The sequence below is a fragment of the Hyperolius riggenbachi genome, chromosome 5, assembly GCF_040937935.1.
Source record: "Hyperolius riggenbachi isolate aHypRig1 chromosome 5, aHypRig1.pri, whole genome shotgun sequence".
Lineage (NCBI taxonomy): Eukaryota > Metazoa > Chordata > Amphibia > Anura > Hyperoliidae > Hyperolius > Hyperolius riggenbachi.
Genome location: NC_090650.1, coordinates 157488532 through 157514388, shown reverse-complemented (window position 1 = coordinate 157514388; position 25857 = coordinate 157488532). Strand labels below are relative to the sequence as shown.

The following is a 25857-nucleotide window of genomic DNA, read 5'->3' as shown; positions in this document are numbered from 1 at the left end:
ACATCCATACACAAGCAGGCTGTATACAGCCTTCCTTTTGACTCTCAAGAGATCATTTGTGTGTTTACCTTCTATCCCCTGCAGCTCAAGAGTAACAGGCTTCCTGCAGACAGCTCTGCCTGTGCCTGTAATTCCTCAGTATGTGTCAGCCCAGCTCCTTTCACAGCCTAACAGAGGAGGATTTTTATCCAGTTCTCTTTCACTGATAAGCAGAGACGCTGCTGGCTTATGTAAATAACACACACACTAGAGTGTGCATAGAGAGGGGTATGCATAGCAGATCAGCACGGAAGAGTTGGCAGCCTTCCAGACACAGGATGACAAGTCCGACAGGGGAAAGATACATTGATTTATTACAGAGACAGTGATAGTAGAAAGTGCTGCAGGAAGCCAGAGCACATTAGAATAGGTTTAGGAACGTGTAGGATGGTAGAACAAAGCATGAAATTTTTGTTGCAGAGTCTCTTTAATATGGATGGCAAATTAAATGCAAATAATGCCAATTCGCCATTTTAAAGCTGCATATATTTGTATACAAAATTTGATAAATTGCATGAACTCAAAATTATTTGCCCTTTATTGACCATACCTACTTTTTAAGCGTGTCTTTTTGTGTATTACTGTTAGCAAGGTGTCTCTCATTTAACAATAAATGTACTCAAGATCATTTGGAAGATGATAAAATATGGTTTAATGAAAAAGATAACTCAATACTTGCTGTATTACATCACAACATTATTTATTATGTGACTTTGTACAATACAAACAAAAAAACACAGAAATGCAGTATATGAATACAACTAAATGCAAAATTGTGACATTCCTCTTCTTTAGAGGTCATAATTCCCATTTCTAGCAAAACTTAAAATAGACTGCACGATAAAGTAGAAACAAAATGCTTGTTAATTTTATCTAGAAATGACCTATAAATGCAACATTTCTGTTGCATTACCACAAAACCTAGGGAAGTATGTAAAGAGGCAAAAACAAAAAAAAAAGTTTACTTATTGGCTCCTACAGCAAAGAAATAACATGGATTAATTCAGTAGGACCAATAGTTCAAAAATACCTAACGTAAATGTCATTACAAAAGAAAGCAGTAATTAGATTATCCTGATTAAAAGAATGCACTAAATGGAAAAAAAGAGCATATATTTTAAGGTATTGTCCAAACACAAAAGTTTGGTCATGAAATAAGGGATGAAAAATATAAAAAAGCCATTTGTGCACTGTAAGCCTAGTATTCCCATGTGTACTTTAAACAATTAAGGTGTCAAACTGGGGAGAGGGGGAGGGAAGTAAATTATGAGAAACCGTATGCATGGAAGTTTTTATATTAAATGTGCGCAAGTTAGCAGATGCAAAAGTATGGCATTTATCTTCATTATAAGCCAGAGTCCTTGTGTTGTGGGATATCCTGCTACCAGCCCCAAAAGATGGATATACAACAGTAAAATGCTTTTATTTTCTTGATTTTAAAATAAAGACTTCAGTTAAAAAGTGAAAGAGCAGGAGGGTGGGGGAGGGAGCATTTACTTGCAATGTTCTCCGGGTACGCAAAAACCTCAAACAATTCAAGGCTTCTTAATATTCATCAAGAATAATAAAAATAAAGGTCATGCCATTTAATCCAACATTAATGAATGCAACTGGGTTCAAAAGTGGCTGAATGGTACCAACAAACACTGATGTCTGGGCTGGCAAGTTGGCAACTAGTAAAGGGGACGGTGTTGAAGAATGTTTTAAAAGATCTTCCCTTTTTTCTTGTTTTTCTCCAAGGTCCTACAAAATAAGCAAAGACAAAATCAATTATGCAGTCTACTGTAAAACAAGCATTAGCAAACCTTAAAAAAGGAAGTTTGTATGAAATAAAAGCATTCCTGATATTCAAGCATCAATGGGTGGAGACATTTGTTACTCTTTAACCACTTGAGGACCACAGGCTTACACCCCCCTCGTGACCAGGCGATTTTTCACAATTTAGCACTCTGTAGCCTTAAAGCGGATCCGCGATGAAAAACTAACTATATCAAGTAACTTGTCTATATGTCCAAGGTTTAGATCAGCTTCAATAGAATATGATTATTTCTTTCTGTGATACAATCACAGCAGCCATGTTGTTTGTAAACATTACAAACAGACAAGCTTATCTGCATCTTCAGCACTCCGCCTGTGAAAAAAACCTAATCCCCCCCTCCTCCTTGCCACTGAAATCTCTGGCTGGTAATAACTCCCCCTCCTCCTGCCCAGACTGAGCTCCCGTAAGCCCTTGCAATTGTGTGAAAATGCCAAGGCTCTATGGAGAAGCTGTGGGTCGAGGCTTGTTTAGTTTATAGGGAATTAGAATATTAAAACAAAAATAAAAAAGTATTTGGCTTGAGGAATGCCCTATAAATAGAAATGATAATAAGTGGTTTTTTTAATGTGTTTTTATTGAGAATTCCATTGGATTAAAAGGTCCTCAGCAGAGGCCAAAGCTGTTTTCTGGACAAGAGTCAGAGTATCTGTTCGGAGGGTGTTACTAAGCGCAGTTTCCACCTGAAATCTGAGGTGGGCTGTATCTGGTGAGTAGATTGTCGTGTAGGGAGTGGGATTCACGAGCATGGCGTGAAATGCACAATTTGTTTGCACAAAGGGTTGTTATCAAGTGATGCAAAATTATTTGAACGATATTACCCTATGTTGAGGTGATTTCATTTCAGGATCAACATTACCAGGATATACATTTGAACATTGCTTAAGATCCACCTGAGACCTGGGGTGGTTTAGATCTGGTGAGCATATAAGGAGTGGGTGTGTGGGCTTGTTTGGCACCTACTTCACAAGTTAAGGGCGCACTAAGGTGGTGTGTCGCTGGAGATTGACAGTTTGAACGATATTACCCTATGGGAGATCTGTGTATGTTTTTCAGGAGAAATAACTTTGGTGTCACCATTCTGCATAATCATTAAACCATCGGTAGAGACTGCAAGTACGGATCAACTACCCTTGATGAACTTTGGTGACTATTTGACATATCCACTTTGCAGGAATGATTTATTCTGGAGAGCGCAGCGGCATTGATATAATATACTAATTAACTGGACTCTCTGCAGCGATCCCAGTAACTATAATTTATTGATTGTCTATAATTTATTGATTTTTTTAGGTTCGTGTGGACTGTGGCGCAGTGTAATATACAAAAACAATAGGAAAGGAACACAATTATGTAATGCGTAAAAGTTCATCTCGGATGCACTTTAACAGCTTGCCTCATGGCCATACAAATTAGCAGCCAAATGAATGTGCCCTCCTTTTCATGTCCCTAAAGGTCCCCCCATAATTAAGTGGCGGACCGGGCGGCAGCGGAACACTTCCTCTACTAGCTGGTCTGGTCTAGGCAGTGACGTCAGACCAGCGACGCACAGATCTCCCTCTCGTGCAGGGAATAGAGGAAGTGTTCCGCTCCGCTGTTAGCCACTTAATTATGGAGGGGGGATCACCGAGGAAGGGTGAGCCCCAAGGTGAGGGAAGGGGGGGGTGTCCCCCCTTCCCCACCACTGTCCCTACCGGCCTCTGCCGCACGTCACTAGACTCACTACCTAAACTGGGGGGGCACCTGTCACTACCTAAACTATCCAGGCTAGCCAGCCCAGCAGCACCGCCAGCCAGGCCAGCCCAGCAGCACCGCCAGCCAGGCCAGCCCAGCAGCACCGCCAGCCAGGCCAGCCCAGCAGCACCGCCAGCCAGGCCAGCCCAGCATCACCGCCAGCCAGGCCAGCCCAGCATCACCGCCAGCCAGGCCAGCCCAGCATCACCGCCAGCCAGGCGCCAGCCCAGCATCACCGCCAGCCAGGCGCCAGCCCAGCATCACCGCCAGCCAGGCCAGCTCAGCATCACCGCCAGCCAGGCGCCAGCCCAGCATCACCGCCAGCCAGGCGCCAGCCCAGCATCACCGCCAGCCAGGCCAGCTCAGCATCACCGCCAGCCAGGCGCCAGCCCAGCATCACCGCCAGCCAGGCGCCAGCCCAGCATCACCGCCAGCCAGGCGCCAGCCCAGCATCACCGCCAGCCAGGCGCCAGCCCAGCATTACCGCCAGCCAGGCGCCAGCCCAGCATCCCCGCCAGCCAGGTGCCAGCCCGGCATCCCCGCCAGCCAGGCGCCAGCCCGGCATCCCCGCCAGCCAGGCCAGCCCAGCATCCCAGCCAGGCCAGCCCAGCATCCCCGCCAGCCAGCCCAGCATCCCCGCCAGCCAGCCCAGCCCAGCATCACCGCCAGCCAGGCGCCAGCCCAGCATCACCGCCAGCCAGGCGCCAGCCCAGCATCACCGCCAGCCAGGCGCCAGCCCAGCATCACCGCCAGCCAGGCGCCAGCCCAGCATCACCGCCAGCCAGGCGCCAGCCCAGCATCACCAGCAAGCCAGGCGAGAGGTGTCTACCATATTAAGGGGGCATTCTGCCTATTTATGTGAAATGCTGTCTATTTATGTGCCTCATGACTGCTGAATTGATCTTGAGGGCCTCATGGTTACTGAATTTGTCTTGTTGGGGCCTCATGGTTACTGAATTTGTCTTGTTGGGGCCTCATGATTGCTTAATTTGTCTTGTTGGGGGCCTCATGATTTGTTGGGGGGCCTCCTGATTGCTGAATTTGTCTGGTAAGGGGCCTCCTGATTGCTGAATTTGTCTTGTTGGGGGTCACACGATTGCCAACTGTGAGACTATGGGAAAAGCTGAATCATCATCGTATGAGACAATAGCATTAAACCTGCTTTTTTAGCTTTAAAAAAAAAAAAAAAATTAAAACAGAGGTTCTAAAAAGATGAATACTTTTTTTCAGGAGTAGAATGGATGAAATGGTTTATCTTCACAGTTTACTTTCAACTTGGATTTTCCATGATGTTCATGTATGAGTTAAAATATTTGTATTTAGTTTAAATTGCAGTGTTGGCACTTTGCGATAGATAAGTGACTTTTCGGTTGCAGTTTGGACACTCGGCCTCCAAAAGGTTCGCCACCACTGTCCTAGTCTAATGTCCCACCATTACATTGCAAAGTTCATGTAAATGTGGCTCCACCCGTGACCACACCCACATTCTGGTCCATGACCACACCCATGACAACATACCCACAATTGTGGCTGAATAGAGTACTGGTTAAGGGCACTGCCTTTGACATGGGAGACCAGGGTTTGAATCCTGGCTAAAGTCAGTACCTGTTCAGTAAGGAGTTCAGGGCAAGACTCCTTAACACTGCAGGGTGGCCTCCTGAGCTCGTCCCAGTGGCTGCAGCTCTTGAGCGCTGTGAGTCCGACAGGATAAAAGCGCTATATAAATATTCGGATTATTAATATTTGGTGCGGCGCGTGATCGCCCCCCCCCCGAAAATTTAGCGGACGCCCATGCATGTGAGCACAGCATAGATCAGATTTCAACAGCTTCACTCTGAACTACCCTCAGCCAATGAGTGAGGAGCAGGAATGTGGGAGGGGAGATGACATCAGCACTCATCTGAAATGTACCAATATAGAGCCAGGCTGACTGAGATAGATTGTTTAAAGCAGAAGCATTTATAATTAGATTGGAGTGCTTGTAATGCAGGGTAAGGTTGCAGGCTGCATAATAACACAGCACAGTGGGTAAAAACATTATTTTGTGGCTGACACTTCCGCTGAGACGAAAGGAGGGAAAAAAAAAACGTATTCATACTTGGGGCTTCCTCCAGCCCCCCTCCACGCAGATCCCTCTCGCTGCCATCCAAAGCCTTCTGGATTGTAGTGTAGAAGCCCCATTATCTTCGGCTAGTCGTGCCTGGTGTGCATGCGTGGCCCGGCCACACGCCCCGCTGCGAGGAACGCTCTGCACAGGCGTAGGGAGTGCATGTGGGCGAAATGCGCCGACTGACCGAAGATAACGGGACAATCCAGGAGGCTTTGGACGGCTGTGAGGGAGCGGTCTGCATGGAGGGGGCTGGAGGAAGCCCCAGGTATGTATAGAACTTTACTCTTGTTTCGCCTCAGGTACACTTTAAGAAATAATTCAAAAAAGTTTATAAACACTGTGAAAGTATTATATACCATTATGATTTTATGGCATAAAAAAAGTATAAAAAAAAAGTAAGGCAGAGAGCACAAATTAGAATTGTATGCGTTTTGCCGTTGTGGTTAATGGCCCACTCAGGAACCGAATGTCATTTGCGTTAGTTCGTGTTTTGCACTTTCAGCCGCAAATTTCAATTGCAGAGTAGTTTGCTTACCACACGACATACATGTGTCCAAATAACACAACAGAAAGAAGCAATGCAAAATATAATTTATGATCATAAAAAAATAACGATCATAAAATGAGATCGCAAACACAGAGCAGTGGAAACCACTGATAATGTCGGCAAAATTGTAGGCACAAATGTGCTCCCAGCCTAAAAAAATAATACAAAAAAATAGTAAAACAGTGTTCATTAGGACAAAAAAGGTGTGGAGGACAGAAAGCAATAAGTTTGCATGGCCGTTCTTGCACTGCAGAAAATAAACCCAATGAGTACGTTTTCTTTACAAGTGGGAACAAAGCCTACAGGCAGATTAACTGTTCGCTTATTGGGCTGTTAAGCTTCCCAGCCACAAGTGCCTTTCAGCTGCAAATACATGCAGTGAATAGTAATGCTTGGTAACACTATAGTGGTATTTCCCAGTGGCCTTAAACAGTCTTATGTCGGGTCTGTCCAGAACCATCCAGTTCCGAAAGGGTTAAAGTGAACTTGGTGAAAATAAACTTAAGAGAAACAATTGTATTCTAATACTCCTCAAAATTACTTTTTCAAATATCCCATGGTTTTATTTTATATTTAAAGTGTAACTGTCGGACATAAAATCAAAAATCAATTCTTTATTTTTATCTGGTAAACAAGTAATAAGGATGCTAATCAGGCAATCCAAGGAAGTTGCAGGGCATACTGGGTTGTCCTTTTTTGCTTCTGTACATTGGTTAAGTCTGAGGGGAAATAAAGAAGCAAAAAGAGAAAGCCCAGCATGCCCTGCAACTTCCTTTGCGCGGCAACGTACTAAATAAGAGTCAGGTAAACTGGGGAATGATCATTTATAAACAAGAAAAGTAATAGAGATTTTAACTTTTGGATTGCCCGGTTAGCATCCTTATTACTTGTTCACCAGATAAAAAGAAGGAATTGATATTTGATTTTATGCCCGACAGTTACACTTTAAACATTATCAAAGTAGAGTACATTTTTTATTGCCTCTAATCAATTTCAGCCTATTAAGTGACCCTAAATGAAAATACATAAACTATTGACCTTTATCTATCTTTCTCCTGCACTCATAAGTTGTATTCTGCCAGGAAAACGTTTATAGCAAACGGATCCGAGATAATATACCAGGGAATAATCAAATCATACACATGGTCTGTACAGACAAGCCCTATAGGTATATACAAGTGTATATATATATAAGTGTATATACAAGTGAATAACTTGTTTGCATTAAAAAAAATGTTTGGAGAGGAGTCACAAAATATGTAAAACGCCTCTGCGGAGCCCTCAGAAGTATAAATTAGGTCCACTAATGCCAGTGGAGGTCTTCGCTTATCCCCCAACACCCTACTATTTCAGGGGTGTGGTGTAGCTATTCCCTGGCTGGGTACCTGAGAGCTTCACTTAAGAGAAAGGCAGGTAGACAACCATGCTGTTCAATAAGCTGCAGTTGTGTAGCAAACAGATATCACAGTTAGTGAACAACCTGCCTATACTCATAAAACACAGAGAGACATATACAGAGGTGCTAGTGCTATATACAAAGTGCTGCAATATGATACTTTGACATGTTTCACCCAACGGCTTTTTCAAGAAGTGCTATACATGTATACAATCATAGTAACGTGCACCCCCCACCAGATTACAATATGTCCCCCATATAGCCCATGTCAGAGCTAAAGCGCCGTGTTCGGCGTGAGATTAAATACTGTATTTCACCCCTGAAATAGTAGGGTGTTTGAGGATAAGCGAAGACCTCCACTGGCATTAGTGGGCCCAATTTATACTTATGAGGACTCCGCAGAGGCGTTTTACATATTTTGTGACTCCTCTCCAAACATTGTTTTTAATACAAACAAGTTATTCACTTGTATATACTTACCTATAGGGCTTGTCTGTACAGACCAGGAAAACTTTTACGGCTGTAATTTGCTTATCGGTGAGTTTTATTATATTTCCAACAAGGTACATAAAAGACAAAAGCTGTCACTTGCATGTATGAAAATTAACTCTTTAAGGCAGCAAAACAAAGAAAAACAGTTCTGTTATTAACCTCCCTAGCGGTATGGACAGATATGGATATATCTGTCCATACCGCTAGGGAGGTTATCCATCCATAAAAACATGCTGTGAACAGTATAAACGGGCATACAACATCAATACTCTCCTGCAATGTATACTAGACACTTCCTTGACACATTTTGGCAAGTTACAGGAAAAAAAAAAAGTTTTAAAAATACATTTTATCACTTTTTGCATATGGAATATGAGTGGGGGAAAGGGGACAGTAATTCATAAAAATGTAGCATGCAGGACTCTTTTGCAACATGCCACTACACAGTATATTGGTGTGAAAAAGCAATAATTAAATAAAATCCTTCTTTGCATCATTGCTACTTTGGAAAGTGCAGTCCATTACAAAACAATTTTAGTGTGAACGAGCCCTAAAAGTTAAGTTCAGCTTAACCACTTAATGACATGCTGACTTATAAAAACATCCTGCTAGAGCCTGTTAATGGCTCCAGGATGTTTTTATAAGTCAAACAGTGCTGCTGCCGCTGTGCGCTCCCGCACGTCAAAATTGTAAAAAAAAATACACCTTTATTCCAAATGATATATTGTCACCATACTTTGTACTAGGGACATAATTTAAATCTTGTGATAACCAGGACAAATGTGCAGATAAAATGTGTGCGTTTTATGTACAGTAGCAGTGTTTATATTAAAACCATACGGGATGAAATTGTAGAAATAGTGTATTTTTTTTTAATTTTTTCCTTGTATTTCCCTTTAAAATGCATAGAAAAGTAATTACTGAAAACAAATATCAACCCCAAAAAGCCCGATTTGTGGTGGAAAAAGCAAGATATAGATCATTTCATTGTGATTAGTAGTGATTAAGCTATTGGCAAATGAAAGGGATGAGCACTGAAAGGTGAAAATCGCTCTTGTCCGTTAGGGTAAAAACCGCCTTGGGGTGAAGTGGTTAACTGCAAACCTGTACTAAGGTGGAGCTAAATATCTATTGAAAAACCATTTGGCTTATTACTATAGCAACAGTTTACATTTTTTCCCTTTTTAGCTCCATTACTATGACAACGTTTAACATGCACTTTCAGATTTTACTGCAGTGCCAGAAACACTATAATAACATTATTTAATTCTTCTCAAAAAATTGTACATTTAAATAGTAGCAAATGGAAACTGATAAATTAATTTTAATAGCAAAGTATAACACTAGTAAAGAGAAACAGAAACTAACTACCAGAGATTTATTTTTGTGATTGATGTTATGCATTGAAAACTATCATTTTTTCAGTATACAGCTATAACTCTCAGAGGTTGTGCGAAGAACAACATTATGGGAAGACTAACCTTGAAGAGTTCTGCTGTTCCAGTATGCGCTGTTGAGCTTCCCAGTTAGATTTCTCATCTTCAAACTGGCGTCGCTTCTCTTCCAACTCTTTGTGCTGAGCTTCAAGGTTCTTCTTCATTTGCTCATGACGTCGCTGGAGCTGTGAGGACATGGGATATCATTAAGCTACATACTGCCAAGAGATTTTATCAAGGTGAAGTCCTAAAGTTCCATTTTAGCATTTAAAAAGAAACTGGAGCGCTCATTCTACCCCAGTACATTTTTTTTTAGTAAGGCTTGACTGAGCTAGCATTAGGGCTCTTTCACTTGGGCGCACAGCTCCTGTGGATCAGCTAGCGAGATACTTTGATGCATCCACAACAGTCATTATGGGCGATGAGTTGGCATCTTTTCCCTACATGAACATCTGTGTGGGTGGCAGCTGCACACTAGATGCTGCATGCAGTAACTGCACTGGGAGAGAACCAGGGTTACAAATACGGTTATTGGCTTGCAGTAGACACTGGGCCGATGGCGTTTTTTGGCAGCTGAACTGGACAGTAATAGTTCAGCAGTCCGTGTGAACTAGCACTTCATGAGCTGTCCTGGCTGATTCAGACTTCTCTTGTCCCTCTTTGTTGGCTGCTTCAAACACCTACCCCCCCCCCGCCCCCCAGTCCTGTAAATGTCCCTAGCATTTTGTGTGCATACAATAGTGTAATTGTGTCCAGTATGTAATGGAATAGCCTGGCCTGCCCACCATGCTGTTTCTGTACATCCACCATGTTCTGTGTTCAACCCAAGATCGAGTAACTACAGTGGCTTGCAAAAGTATTCGGCCCCCTTGAAGTTTTCCACATTTTGTCACATTACTGCCACAAACCTGAATCAATTTTATTGGAATTCCACGTGAAAGACCAATACAAAGTGGTGTACACGTAAGAAGTGGAACGAAAATCATACAGGATTCCAAACATGTTTTACAAATAAATAACTGCAAAGTGGGGTGTGCGTAATTATTCAGCCCCCTTTGGTCTGAGTGCAGTCAGTTGCCCATAGACATTGCCTGATGAGTGTTAATGACTAAATAGAGTGCACCTGTGTGTAATCTAATGTCAGTACAAATACAGCTGCAAGTGACGGCCTCAGAGGTTGTCTAAGAGAATCTTGGGAGCAACAACACCATGAAGTCCAAAGAACACACCAGACAAGTCAGGGATAAAGTTATTGATAAATTTAAAGCAGGCTTAGGCTACAAAGAGATTTCCAAAGCCTTGAACATCCCATGGAGCACTGTTCAAACGATCATTCAGAAACGGAAGGCGTATGTAACAACTGTTAACCTACCAAGACAAAACTGTTCACCTAAACTCACAGGCCGACCAAGGAGAGCGCTGGTCAGAAATGCAGTCAAGAGGCCCATGGTGACTCTGGACGAGCTGCAGAGATCTACAGCTCAGGTGGGGAATCTGTCCATAGGACAACTATTAGCCGTGCACTGCACAAAGTTGGCCTTTATAGAAGAGTGGCAAGAAGAAAGCCATTGTTAACAGAAAAGCATAAGAAGCCCCATTAGCAGTTTGCCACAGGACATGTGGGGGACACAGAAAACATGTGAAAGAAGTTGCTCTGGTCAGATGAGACCAAAGTGGAACTTTTTGGCCAAAATGCAAAACGCTATGTGTGGCAGAAAACTAACATTGCACATCACTCTGAACGAACCATCCCCACTGTCAAATATGGTGGTGGCAGCATCATGCTCTGGGGGTGCTTCTCTTCAGCAGGGACAGGGAAGCTGATCAGAGTTGATGGGAAGATGGATGGAGCCAAATACAGGGCAATCTTGGAAGAAAACCTCTTGGGAGTCTTCAAAAGACTTGAGACTGGGGCGGAGGTTCACCTTCCAGCAGGACAACAACCCTATACATAAAGCCAGGGCAACAATGGAATGGTTTAAAACAAAACATATCCATGTGTTAGAATGGCCCAGTCAAAGTCCAGATCTAAATCCAATCGAGAATCTGTGGCAAGATCTGAAAACTGCTGTTCACAAACGCTGTCCATTTAATCTGAGCTGGAGCTGTTTTGCAAAGAAGAACGGGCAAGGATTTCAGAGTCTAGATGTGCAAAGCTGGTAGAGACATACCCTAAAAGACTGGCAGCTGTAATTTCAGCAAAAGGTGGTTCTGCAAAGTATTGACTCAGGGGGCTGAATAATTACGCACACTTCACTTTGCAGTTTTTTTTTTTTTCTTAATGTTTGGAATCATGTATGATTTTCGTTCCACTTCTCACGTGTAAACCACTTTGTATTGGTCTTTCACGTGGAATTCCAATAAAATTGATTCAGGTTTGTGACAGTAATATGACAAAATGTGGAAAACTTCAAGAGGGCCGAATACTTTTGCAAACCACTGTATTTTGCAAACCACTGCATTATCTGGGAGAATAGCATTTTTTTTTACAACTCAATTACAACTTGTTCTAACATGTATCCCAACCTATGATGTCTGACAAACCTGAATAGATTTTCCCAAATGGCTGCTAAAATTATCAAAACTATAGTGGCCGAGTGGCTCTGCAAAGTGGGCTTTAATAGAAGGGAACATGCCTTTGCTGTCTAAGGCTGCAGCAAATGATTTTTTTATCAGTCTAAATGGTTTTCTTGATATTTATAAAGCCTTATAAAGGGGCATAGTCTGATTTCATTTTTTTTATGTACCGCACAAATAGGGAGATCTGAGAAACAGAATCTGACACTGTCAAACAGAATAAGACTTTTATTCAGCGCTGTGTAATATGTTGGCGCTTTATAAATACAATAAATAAAAAAATAAATATTCAGCATGCCCAGAAAAACTGATCGCAAAAAAATTATATTGAGAAAGGAAAATGTAGGGCACTAAACCACAGACTTCCTGTTCCCAGGATTAGAAAAATATATTATTTGATTATTAGCCATTATACTGGTCATAGATTCTGCTTAAGATCCTGCACGTTTCGTTTGGCGATGGCGGACAGCATTCTCTAGTGTCATATCCAGACACATTGCACTTTAGATTGTGGTCCTTTAACCCCAAGTTATCCTGATATCTAAACAAACACAGAACATTTATATCACGCTTTTCTCCTGTCGGACTCAAAGCGCCAGAGCTGCAGCCACTAGGACGTGCTCTATAGGCAGTAGCAGTGTTAGGGAGACTTGCCCAAGATCTCCTACTGAATAGGTACAAGCTTACTGAACAGGCAGAGCCGAGATTCGAACCCAGGTCTCCTGTGTCAGAGGCAGAGCCCTTAACCATTACACTATCCAGCCACTATCCAGCACACATCCGTGTGCCTCTGAGGAAGCGGCCTTTGGCCATAAAACATGTGTCAGACAGCTGGCACTATGTTTGTGTTTAGGTATTTACCAATATCAGCTGTTCCTATGCACTGGCCAGGTGCTTGCTAGCACTCGGCACAGGTGGTGCAGAGGCAGCTTTTATACGCGAAATGAAGCGGTCTCTTGCCAGGTGATCAAATGGCATGTTGAACGCTGATGTCGGAGGCAGACACCTTTGCTATATTGCTCAGTACCTGGTTATGAAAGCTACAGCTGAAAGCTCCCACTGGCTCAAGTCCAGGGTTCCCCCCATGCATGCATAGTGCCACAGAATTACATTTACTTTGCAATCATCTGCTAGAGAAGAGTGGGAAATCCAGCAAAAAATGAAAGACTCACTGCTGCAAGTGAGGCATCTCCTCTGTACACAGACCTAGGGAGCAAAAGAGCACACTTTGAAGCCCTGCAAAGATCTAGACACCCTCTGGTTCACTATATTTACATGGACTCAAGTTCATCGGTAGTGTGCACAAAACAAATGGGTGCTAACTCCCACTCAATTGCACGCCTCTCAAAGTAGCCATACCTTTTTTTGGTAAACACCCAGTTTGGCAAGTGATTCACATTTTCCCATATCATAAACAGTCCAAGAAGTAAGGACGGTTTTCAATCATTTTCAATAAAACAACTAATCCACGGCCACCATTGCTTCACCAAGAAGCAAAAAATACAAACACTGGCCTCAATTCACTAAGCTTATCTCCTGTATTTAATAACGTTTCTATAGTTATCACCATGGTGATAAGGCATGTAAGTATTCAGGAAAAATTATACCTCAGGCAAACATAAATTTAACTCTTCTGTCTTTAAAGAGACACTGAAGCGAAAAAAAAATTATGATATTATGATTTGTATGTGTAGTACAGCTAAGAAATAAAACATTAAGATCAGATACATCAGTCTAATTGTTTCCAGTACAGGAAGAGTTTAAACTCCAGTTGTTATCTCTATGCAAAAAAGCTATTAAGCTCTCCGACTAAAGTTAGTCGTGGAGAGGGCTGTTATCTGACTTTTATTATCTCAACTGTAATTGAACTGTTTACTTTTCCTCTGCCAGAGGAGAGTTCATTACTTCACAGACTGCTCTGAAAGACTCATTTTGAATGCTGAGTGTTGTGTAATCTGCACATATTATAGAATGATGCAATGTTAGAAAAAACACTATATACCTGAAAATAAAAGTATGAGAATATTTTCTTTGCTGCTAATCTTCTAGTAATTATTCATAGTACACAACCAATTCATTATATCATATTTTTTTTTCCGCTTCAGTGTCTCTTTAACCACTTGCCGCCCACAGCATTACCCTCCCCCCAAAGACCAGGCCATTATGTGAAGTACTGGGCTGTGCAGGCTTTTCAGCCTCCTGCACAGCCCAGCGATCGGACTCAACATGCCGCCGGAGGGGTCCAAATGCTGCAGCACTTTATTTTTGCTTCGCCTCTATGAGGCTCTCTCTCCCTCCTCCCTCCCCTTCCCTCCTCCCCTCCGTTAACAGATTTGGAACAGGATGGCGATCCGTCCTGTCCCGCCTCTCATAGGCATTAGCCTATGAGAGGACGGCGCTCCACAGCCAATCAGAGGCCGGTGATCGCCGATCTCGTACAGCGCTGCGGCCCCCGGCAGCGATGTACGCTTGTAAACAAAGGGGATTTCTTTCCCCTTACGTTTACAAGCAAAAACTCCGTTCCTTGAAGCGGCATGGAACGATTGCGCATGCGCGCGGCCGTTCCCTGGGAAACTGCAGCCCCAGGACTTGACGCCAATTGGCATTAGGCGGTCCTGGGGCTGCTGCCTCATTCACGCCCATTAGCGTGAGGCGGTCTTTAAGTAGTTAAGTTAACTCTTCAGTCCTTAGAATAACTCCAGAATTCTAAAGTTAAAGACAGGCTGTTAATTAACTGCGCGTGAAAATAACTACAGAGGAGGTAACTTAACTACAGAGGAGGTAAACCGCAACCTCCCACTGTGAATACAGCCTAAAAGCTGTAATTTACAAAACATGCCAAAATGTTTCATAATTGAAATGTGCAGGCACCTACTCTTTCTTATCACAAGTTGTTTTTTAGGTTTAGTTTATATATTGTACATAAACACATATTTGTGCACACACACATACATATACACACACACACACACATATACATACATACAGTATATGTGGGTTTTAAAATAACTCCTGTGCGTTTACTGTTTGCCAAAGAAAAAGTAAGAAAACACATTCAGTTTTTCACAAGCGCACCTATGATGCCCTATCTTAACCTCCCTGGCATTCAGTTTCTGCTGGATTTCTGTGCACAAAGTGATCCAATTAATTTTCATAACCCCTTTTCCTGTAACTAAACAACATGTGTCAAGCAAGGGTCTTAGCAACCATTTTGAATATAAAAGCTTGAAACACAAAATCAAATAAAAACTAAAATTTCAAAAATAACTCTCAAAAATCTCTGATCATTTACACTTCCGAGCTGCAACTGCTCAACCTGCACTAATACGAATGTAAAGGTAGCCATACAGCTAGAGATGATGGGCAGATCTGACAAAGACAAATCTCTCTCTGATCAAATCTGATTAGAGAGAGAGAGATCTGCCTGCTGCCCATACATCTCAGGCTGATTCCGGTCGATTTCAGCATGAAATCTCTTGAGAATCGGCTGTGTCCGCCGCCTCACCGATGCCCCCCTAGTGTATAAATGTACCCCCTCATGTGTGCATTTACACATTACCTGTCCTGTGTCGCTCCCCATGCAGTGTTTGGAGGTTCACGACGAGGGAGCAGGATGCCAATGGTGAGTATAAGTGCCCCCCAGTATATGTCAGCCAGGTATAAGTGCCCCAGAGTATAGGTTAGCCAGCTATAGATGCCCCAGTATAGTTAGCCAGATTTAGGTGCCTCAGTATAGTTAGCCAGATTTAGCTGCCCCAGCATAGTTAGCCAGCTTTAGGTGCCTCAGTATAGTTAGCCAGATTTAGGTGCCTCAATATAGTTAGCCAGATTTAGGTGCCTCAGTATAGTTAGCCAGATTTAGGTGCCTCAGTATAGTTAGACAACTTTAGATGCCCCTGTATATAGTGAACACTGCAAATGCAGCTACAGTGAACACTGCAAATGCAGCGCTGGAGACTTGGGCGCAGCCGGCGCCACCATAGACCTTGATAGGAATTACGGCTATAGCGGCGCACAGTGAGTAACTTCAGCGTTGTCAAAAGACAGAGCTGAAGTTACTTTTAAAACACTGTAATTCGCCTTCCAGCAATAGCCCTCAGTATAGTTAGCAAGCTTTAAGTGCCCCAGTATATGTTAGCTAGGTATAAGAGGCCTAGTATAGGTGCCCCCCTCACCGATCCCCTTCAATCTCTCTCCACCTCTCTCCCTCTCTACAGCGATAGCGGGTGGCCACCCCCCCCCCCCCCCCTCTCACCACGCATCCATGCCTCCCTTCCTCTCCCTCTGCAGTGATAGCGGGTGGCCGGCGCTGTTACTCATTGCGCCTCTCGCCCATGCCAATCACCCACTCTGGTCTTCTCTGTCCACAATACCGGGGCACAGCTTGATGATCATGCCACGTCCTGGTACTGTGGACAGTGAAGAACAGAGCAGGTGGGAGGATTGACACGGGTGAGAGGCACAGTGAGTAACAGCACCATCCACCCGCTAACACTGCAGAGGGAATAATGGAAGGGAGGGAAGGGATGATGTGGAGAGAGATGGTGTGTTGGGGGGAGGGGGGAGGGAAATAGCTGAAAGGGGGGGGTGATTATACTGGAACCCCTGTAGTTAGCTAACCTATACTGGGGCACTTCTAGCTAGCTAACTTATTCTGGGAGCACAGAATGATCTAGAAAACTTCCTGAGCGGCATTGCCCGACATTGTGGTTAAACCACTATGAATGCACTAGCACAGTGACATCATGCAATGGAGTTTTAAGAACTAAGTAACATTTAAAGCCTTAAAACACATCAGCATAAATAAACTAGGTCTTGGGATCCTATTCCGAAGTAAATTGGCGAGCAATAGCTTTTGCTTGTATTATCATAAATTATTTTCTAAAAATAAATAATTTTCAGCATTGACCATGGAATGCTACAATACAATATTTATCAAAAAGCAAGGAAGAGTGCACTTACTTCTGCTTCAGAGTCCTTGAGCTTCTGAACTTTCTCTTTCACTTTCATCTCAAATACTTGTTCCATTTCCATCTCCATTTTTTTCATTTTGGCCACATGTTCTCTTCTCTCTTCCTCCATCTGAGCCAAGGGGCTCCTATAATGCATGAAAGCATAGGTCACTGAAAGTAGCATGAAAAATGGTCTAGCATGGAAACAGAATGGAAGATGATAATGGATGGAATGGTGTTGCAGTGAAGGTGCACACTCAAGAAATATCCCCTTTTTAACACAAAATGGCTCTATAGAAGTAAGAAATATAGTATCAAAGTTTAATCACATCGCTTTATGTAACTACTTAACATGTAAGCCACAAAACAATTTTCAGTTGTTTATTTTAAAAGACCGGCATCTATAGCTCTATATATTCAAATCCACTGAGCACATAGGTAGTGGTGCTCCATCAAACTCTTTGTTTGTCTCCATTAACGATTTGTAAGGGTATACACATATAAGGCAGGCATAGATGCATAATCATTTTAACAAGATACTATTTCAGAAATTCACGTTACATTGCTCCCTGCAAAGAGTAACAGCTGATAGAAAGTATTCGCATCTTGCTTCTAATTTAGCTTGCAGAAAACCGTGTTGAAATTTGACCAACACATAGATCTGCAGCTCTTCCCAGCTTCTGTGCTATGTCCATCCATATCCCTCCCTTTGGAGTATCTGTATGAAGAGCAGAAACAAGCTGAATAAACGGCACAGCTGTCTTGTCTCTGCATGGCACCAGACAGTGTGACTCATCAGATGGGAGGGGGTGAGGAAAAAGCATAGGCACTAGGCACAGCTACACAACTAACCAGGCTATGATCCAATATCACCGTTTTCAACTATTGGATTGGACATGGTTTGTTTTGCTTTAACCTCTTGACGACCAGCTAACGCCGATTGGCGTAAACTGGTCGTCTGCGGGTTACCATGGAAACGGCCGCTCGAGCGGCCTTTCCATGTCAGTTCACGGAGGGTGTCTCCGTGAACAGCCGGAGAGCTGCCGATCGCAGCTCTCGGGCAAAATGTAAACAGGCGGGGAAGAAATCCCCGCTGTTTACATCATACGGCGCTGCTACGCAGCAGCGCCGTAAGGCAGATCGGTGATCCCCGGCCTCTGATTGGCCGGGGATCGCCGGCATATGATAGGCTGAAGCCTATCCTTCAATGCGCAGGACGGAACTCCGTCCTGCGCATTACGGAGAGAGGGAGGGAGGTAAGGCGCGGGAGGGCAGAAATGGCTGCGGAGGGGGGCTTTGAGAAGCCCCCCCCGCAAAACGCAGATGGCCGGCGGCGATCAGACCCCCCCAGCAGGACATCCCCCTAGTGGGGAAAAAAGTGGGGTAGTCTGATCGCCCTGCTGGACTCCTGATCGGTGCTGCGGGCTGTAGAGCCCACGCAGCACCGATCAGTGTAAAATCCACTGGTCGGCAAGTGGTTAATCTAAGGTAAGACATCAATAGCTCTTTTAGTGGATTTATATAACCATATCCCCCTACAGAGTCCCTATAATTTAGTCAAGCTTAAAGAGAATCCTAGACGGGTTAGCAAAGAAAACATGCTGTCTAGTCCACGGGGGTTGCTGGACCAGGCAGCGCCAATTACCTCCTCTCCCCACCGCTCCTAGCTGCAGCCATCCATCATTTTTACTTCTGTGACCTTTTGGGGTAGAGGTGGGGAGCAGGCAGATGAGAGCCTATTAGAGTCTGTTAGAAGGCTTTGATAGGAGGGAAAGGGGCATTTTGCAGACATTTCTTTAGCTTGCAGTGGGATGCCCCTTCCCCATTAGTTTGGTGACATCCTGAATGTCGGCAGATTGCGGGGGGCGGATAGCGGGGCGCAGCGGGCACATAGAGCGGCGATCAGGGCACACAGAGGCATGTCCTGCAGATGGGAACATACCTCTGTGTCCCTTTTTAGATCTAATAATACACCTCGGGTTCTCTTTAAAGTAGGTTTCCACTTGAATAACTACTGTAATAAGGATCTCCGCATTATCGCATTTAAAGTTTCCCTTCCTTCAAGCCTCTTCACTTCTTCCTGGGGCATGAAACAGGAGGACCATCACTGAGAGGGATAATTTACAAAATAAGTTCCTGCTCTGACTTGGAAGTCTGTATGCACAAGTTTAACATACTGCAATATTGTACTATGACTCTTCTGTCCATTAAAAGGTTTCCCTTCCCCAGAGTAATATTGCATATATGTTGTCTATTTTGGTAAAATAAACAAAAAAGTAAACAGGTACTAGTAGGGTCCTCTAGTAGCAAACAAAAGGCCCCAAAATGCATTTCTCCTCTGTCCGGGGGCAACTGTAAGCTATATATATATATATATATATATATATATATATATATATATATATATATATATATATAAATACAGAGGGTGCTGCAGCACACAACAGGAAAACAGTGACAGGGGCTCTTGGTTACGCTTTAACGCGTTTAAGCTCACCAACTGCGCCAAAGTGTCCCCGATCTGGTGAGTCCTACTCTAACCAGGCAAAAATGCTAGTTTTTATCAGCGTTATACTGGGAACCACGCCCACCTCTAGCACAGTTAAGCATATAAATGAGCGGTGCTCATAGTTCAGTTAGTAGCTAGTAGAAGGTGAGGTGTTTTTAATTTCATTTCTCCCATTTAGCTGACCCCTGGGCTTTTGGCATGGTTCCCAGTATAACGCTGATAAAAACTAGCATTTTTGCCTGGTTAGAGTAGGACTCACCAGATCGGGGACACTTTGGCGCAGTTGGTGAGCTTAAACGCGTTAAAGCGTAACCAAGAGCCCCTGTCACTGTTTTCCTGTTGTGTGCTGCAGCACCCTCTGTATTTATATATTTCTTATGGAGATTGGGGTTCTCCAGTGCTGCGTGCATGCTTTGCATAGTATTGCATAAAATTTGGTTTGTGCTGCTCATCCCTTGGCATATATATATATATATATATATATATATATATATATATATATATATATATATATATATATATATATATATATATATATATATATATATATATATATATCATAAATCATCCGGAAAGTATTCACAGCACATGACTTTTTCCACATTTTGTTACAACAAGCTTGGAAACCTATCCTTGGCCAGTTTCCCCCATTCTACTTTACAGCACCTCTCAAGCTCCATTAGGTTGGATAGGAAGAGTCGGCACACAGCCATTTTAAGATCTCTCCAGATATGTTACATTGGATTTAAGTCTGGGCTCTTGCTGGGCCACTCAAGGACATTCACAAAGTCCTGAAGCTACTTCCTTTGATATCTTGTCTGTGTGCCTAGCGTTGTTGCCCTGCTGAAATATGAACTGTCGCCCCAGTCTGAGTTCAAGAGTGCTCTGGATTAGGTTTTCATATAGGATGTCTCTGTAGTCATCTTTCCTCTTATCCCAACTAGTCTCCCTTTTCCAGCATCTGAAATACATCCCACAGCATGATTTTGCCACCGCCATGCTTCACTGTAGGGATGATATTGGCCTGGTGATGAGCAGTGCCTGGTTTCCTCCAAATGGGATGCCTGCCATTCACACCAAAGATTTCAATCTTTGTCTCATCAGACCAGAGAATTTTGTTTCTCATGGTCTGAGAGTCCTTCAGGAGCCTCTTGGCAAACTCCAGGCGGGCTGCCATGTCCCTTTAACTAAGCAGTGGCTTTCGTCTAGCGACTCTACCATACAGGCCTGAATGGTGGATTGCTGCAGATTGTTGTTTTTCTGAAAGGTTCTCCTCTCTCCACAGAGGACCTCTGGAGCTCTGACAGAGTGACTATCAGTTCTTGGTCATCTCCCTGACTAGGACCCTTCCTCCTGCGTTTGCTAAGTTTAGATGGCTGGCCAGCTCTAGAAGAGTACTGGTGGTTTTGAACTTTTTCCACTTACGGATGATGGAGGCCACTGTGCTCAATGGAACCTTCAAAGAAACAGACATTTTTCTGTAACCTTCCCCAGATTTGTGCCTCAAGACAATCCTGTCTTGGAGTTCTACAGACAATTCTTTTGACTTCATGCATGGCTTGTGCTCTGAGATGAACGGTCAACAGTAGGACCTTATATAGACAGGTGTGTGCTTTTCCAAATCATGTCCAATCAACTGAATTTTCCAGAGGAGGACTCCAATTAAGCTGAAAAACCATTTCAAGGATGATCAAGGGAGAGAGGATGCACCTGAGCTCAATTTCGAGCTTCATGGTAAAGGCTGTGAATACTTAAGTACATATGCTTTCGCAACCTCAAGTAAACTTTTTTCATTTTGTCACTATGGGGTGTTGTGTGTAGAATTCTGAGGAAAATTTTAATCCATTTTGGAATAAGACTGTAGCATAATAAAATGTGGAAAAACAGGTGCGTTGCAAATACTTTCCAGATGCACTGTATATACACACACATCATCATCATTTTAATGGTCTTTAACACTTAAATGACTTAGGGAAATTTTTTTTTAAAAAAGACCACTTACATGCCTTCAACTGTGTCAAGTCTAAAAAACAGAACAAACAAAAAAACAAACAAGCACTTAGCATGCTTAAATTAATTAAAGCAAATTATTAAAAAAAGCTTTATCTGTGCACTAGTGTTTTAAATATTGTGCAAATGATTAAAGAATTTCAGGATTAAAAAGCTGAGTAACAGGGTTACTGAAAGACAAGTTTTGGCTAAAGAAACTTTAGTTTTAGAATAGTCAAAAAAAAGGACAGGTTGCAAGACACCAAGAGAATGATTATATGCTGTAGTGCAATGGTGACAGCTTCACCAGTGCACATGCAATTAGATTATTTCATATTAACATAACATTCAAGCTTTACGAGCAATTTTTTTAAGAAGGGTGTTAAGTAAGGCAATTTCTAAAGTAAAAAAAAAATGCTTTCCTGTTACACAACTGGCTTATTATATAATCCAGCAGACCACTATGCACCTTTGCTGCTGGATACCCAGAATCTGCAGATTTAAAGTGCAACTAACCACAGCATTGAACATTGAAAATTCTAATAGCAGTCAGGATAATATATAGAGACACGCTGGAAATTATGCCAGTTTCATGGGTTAAAGTCATGTTGCTGTATATTCAGCTACAGTCAAGTCAGATGTACTCATGTGACACAAATAAGGAAGAACATATGCACAAATAAGGAAGAACATATGCTATACTACATCTCTTGCCTACAAGCAGAAAGAATGTCACCCACAGGTATTGGGACTGGAAACACTCTGCTGCTTTGTGGTGGAGTGGGCGTCGATGACAGACTGGTGCAGAACAATATACAGATCTCAACAACGTGCACCGGGGGGGGCTTGCGGGGGGGCTCTTCAAAGCCCCCCTCCGCAGCGCTTCCTGGCCTCCTTCCCCTTCCCTCCCTCCCCCTGTGAGCGGCGATTTCCGTCCTGCGCCTGATGGGATAGGCTTTAGCCTATCAGATGCTGGCGATCCCCGGCCAATCAGAGGCCGGGGATCGCCGATCTCCTCTACGGCGCTGCAGCGCAGCAGCGCCGTATACATGTAAACACCGGGGAAGATCTTCCCCGTGTGTTTACATTTACCCTGCAAGCCGCCGATCGGCTCGCAGGGTGTTCACGGAGACACCCTCCGTGAACTGACATGGAACGGCCGCTCATACGAGCGGCCGTTTCCATGGAATACACTTCAGGATTCAGGGGCGTACATATACGCACCGAGAATCCGGAAGTGGTTAAAGGTACAAGAAAGTTTATTTTTTTCTTTCTTCCCCATCACCCATTCTGAATAGGAAATATTTCACATGGAGGTGTTACTAGCAAATGGCTTGGTCATTCAGAGCAGTGCAGATCAGCTAACCTCTCCCTCCCAAAACTTTCCAAAACTCTGAATTGGACGATAGGAAATTCTCAGTTAATATCTAGAGAAGGAATTATCTCAGACAAGACAAAGATACCCAAACATTTCTAAAATTCAGGATAACCTGTAGTTAAAATTAGGACCTTCTAGCAGCTACAGAAACAGAGTTATTCAGCAACTGCTGAGCGCACCTCGTAGCCTGTCAGTGTTCGGTATCATTCAATAAAGCATTGCTTGCAGGTTATAACTATGCCCTCTGATTCCCTGTAGGCCAATCCAGGAAGAAATTACAAAAGTTACTAATAAATGGTGTAATTTCTGCATGTGAATTGGGGCCGCCCCTTGGCTCTGCAGGGCAGCTTCCCCACCTACTCTTAAGGGAGGCCAGCCCCAAATGTCAGATTCTATAAAAGTCTGGCCCCTAGGCGGCCATTTTGTCTTCCCAAATTCCATCGACAAAGAACTTTCTCCAGGCATGTGTTCCTGGGAGAGAAAAACACAAAAAGCACCAAAAACCAGTATATGCTGCTCAAAACTGCGCTTTATTAAGAAGTATTAAAAAGCACACAGTCATTATTATGAAATTGTCAGAAATTAAACTGACATCAATAATTATTGCATTTGCAATATAACTTGCTGCAACTGTCAGGACAGTCAGAATTCCCACTAGAATAGTGTAACTCCCATACAAACGTCTGCTGCTAAATTGTAAAATTGGTGTCTTGGTAAACGCCTAAATTCCATTCCCGTGAGGAGACCAATAGGATATCTAGATTAGGTTCATAACCACTCACAGAGGGCAAAATAGGCATGACCAATATGATCAAATAACACCCTTAACAATATGCAGTATATTAGAAGCAGTACATCACTACAGACTGGAGTATAAGTGTCAATAGGCCAATCAATCTCTTAACAATCTGTGTAGTAGTTGGGAATATCGGGGACACCCAATCCAAAATCTGTGAGGAAACCAATACCTAATAATTTTTTAGGGTTATAACCACTCACAGAAGATAAATAGGTGTGACCAATATGCTCAAAATTACACTGTTCATAGAATACATGGGAGCTGCAGAACTTAGAACCATGACATTGAAGCCGCCATAATAGTCTGCCTGATTTATATAACCAAAGCCATAGTCACTGTAAAGTATAATGAGATGTATTATTAGAGCCAAAATTTTAGCCAGCCTAATGAAACACTGAAATTATGCACCATCCAATAGCTTCAAGCGCAAATAAATTGATCTATAGTCTGTATGCTTTGCCACAACGTTATTGATTAGTCAACATTGCCTCCATTGTTTTAGTATTGGGGCGTGGCAAAGTCCTGCGTCAAGTATTGTGATCAGATCAATAGATGCAATCTTAGTTGTTGCAAAAAGTTATAGCCAATACATTCCCTGACAGTTGCAGCACGTTATTTTGCAAATGCAATAATTATTGATGTCAGTTTAATTTCTGACAATTTCATAATAATGGATGTGTGCTTTTTAATACTTCTTAATAAAGCGCAGTTTTGAGCAGCATATACTGGTTTTTGGTGCTTTTTGTGTTTTGCTTTTCTAGTTACCAGTGCTGGTACCTGCAAAAAGAAAAATCACATACTTAGTATTGCTTCATAAATGTATTTTCTATGTGTTCCTGGGAGGACTGCTTGCTTTGTTACAAGGCATGCTTTGTTACAAGGACTCTGATATCTATGCCTGCATTTGTACTGGACTTTATTTCATTCAATCCAACAAAGACTGCTAAGCTAAGTAATCCTTCACATTTACGCCATTTATTTTATGCTTTCTGTTATATGTTGATTAGTTTATGTAAATTAGTGTAAAACATTTTTGTTATTAACCACTTCCGGATACCGGGTGGTTTGGCTGAACTGTGCTGCGGGGGCTCTTCAGCCCGCAGCACAGATCAGAAATCGTGCAGGGCGATCAGACTTCCCCCCCTTTTTTCCCCACTAGGGGGATGTCCTGCTGGGGGGGTCTGATCGCCGCCGCGCTGCTGTGCCTAGCGGGGGGGGGGGCTCCTCAAAGCCCCCCTCCGCAGCGCTAGTCCTCCCTCTGCCTCCTTCCCTCCCTCTCCCGTCCCCTGTGTGCGGCGCAGGACGGAAAGCCAATCAGAGGCCGGGGATCGCCGATCTCCGTCACGGCGCTGCTGCGCAGCAGCGCCGTATGTATGTAAACAGCGGGGAAGATCTTCCCCGCCTGTTTACATTTACCCTGCGAGCCACGATCGGAGGCTCGCAGGGTGTTCACGGAGACACCCTCCGTGAACTGACATGGAACGGCCGTTTCCATGGAAACCGCTTCAGGATTCAGGGGCGTACATATGCGTACGCAGAATCCTGAAGTGGTTAAAATGTTTAAAAATAATTAACGGTTATGACCTGTTCCTAAATATAGACAATCGTACTTGCTCCACGGGAAAACGTTACCTTGTGTTCTGTAGTATTTCGTATCTACAACCTGTATGCTTGAATCGGGCACAGACAGCTCTTGCGCGATCCCTACATACTGCTAAGGGTTAGTTAAATGTTCTCAATGTAGTATTATTATTATGGTCGTGCTATGTTATTAGCACATGTTGGCAAGCATTTGAAATCGTGTGTGTGTGTGGTGTATCCCTTGGAGCCAGAACGCTCCTCTTGGCTAGTCTGTTCATAAATTGCGAATCCACTTATGGGCGGGCATCTATGCGCAAAGTGACAGAGAGAGCAAGTTTCTGACTGAGCGATTAACCCAATCATGGATCAGCCTTGCGGCCCTTGACAGAAAATGTTAATTTGCTTTAATGGAAATGCTTGCTTTCAGAATTTGCCTTGTTCAATTTTGGGTTTAATTGGGCTTTAAAATAGCTCATGTTCTCATGTTCATAAGGAACTTACT

The 25857-nt window shown here is 43.1% G+C and overlaps 1 protein-coding gene across 1 annotated transcript in view; it reads right to left on the bottom strand.

The window, feature by feature from the left end:
• Positions 1–722: 722 nt before the first annotated feature.
• The window catches only part of SEPTIN7 (septin 7), a 184367-nt gene continuing 159232 nt past the window's right edge, over positions 723–25857 (bottom strand). Inside the window, exons 10-12 of the mRNA XM_068236394.1 lie at positions 17110–17245; positions 9616–9755; positions 723–1782 (exon numbers count right to left, since the gene is read on the bottom strand). Of these exons, the coding sequence (XP_068092495.1) occupies positions 1743–1782; positions 9616–9755; positions 17110–17245 (316 nt within the window). The 3' untranslated portion in view covers positions 723–1742. The remainder of the gene's footprint in view (positions 1783–9615; positions 9756–17109; positions 17246–25857) is intronic.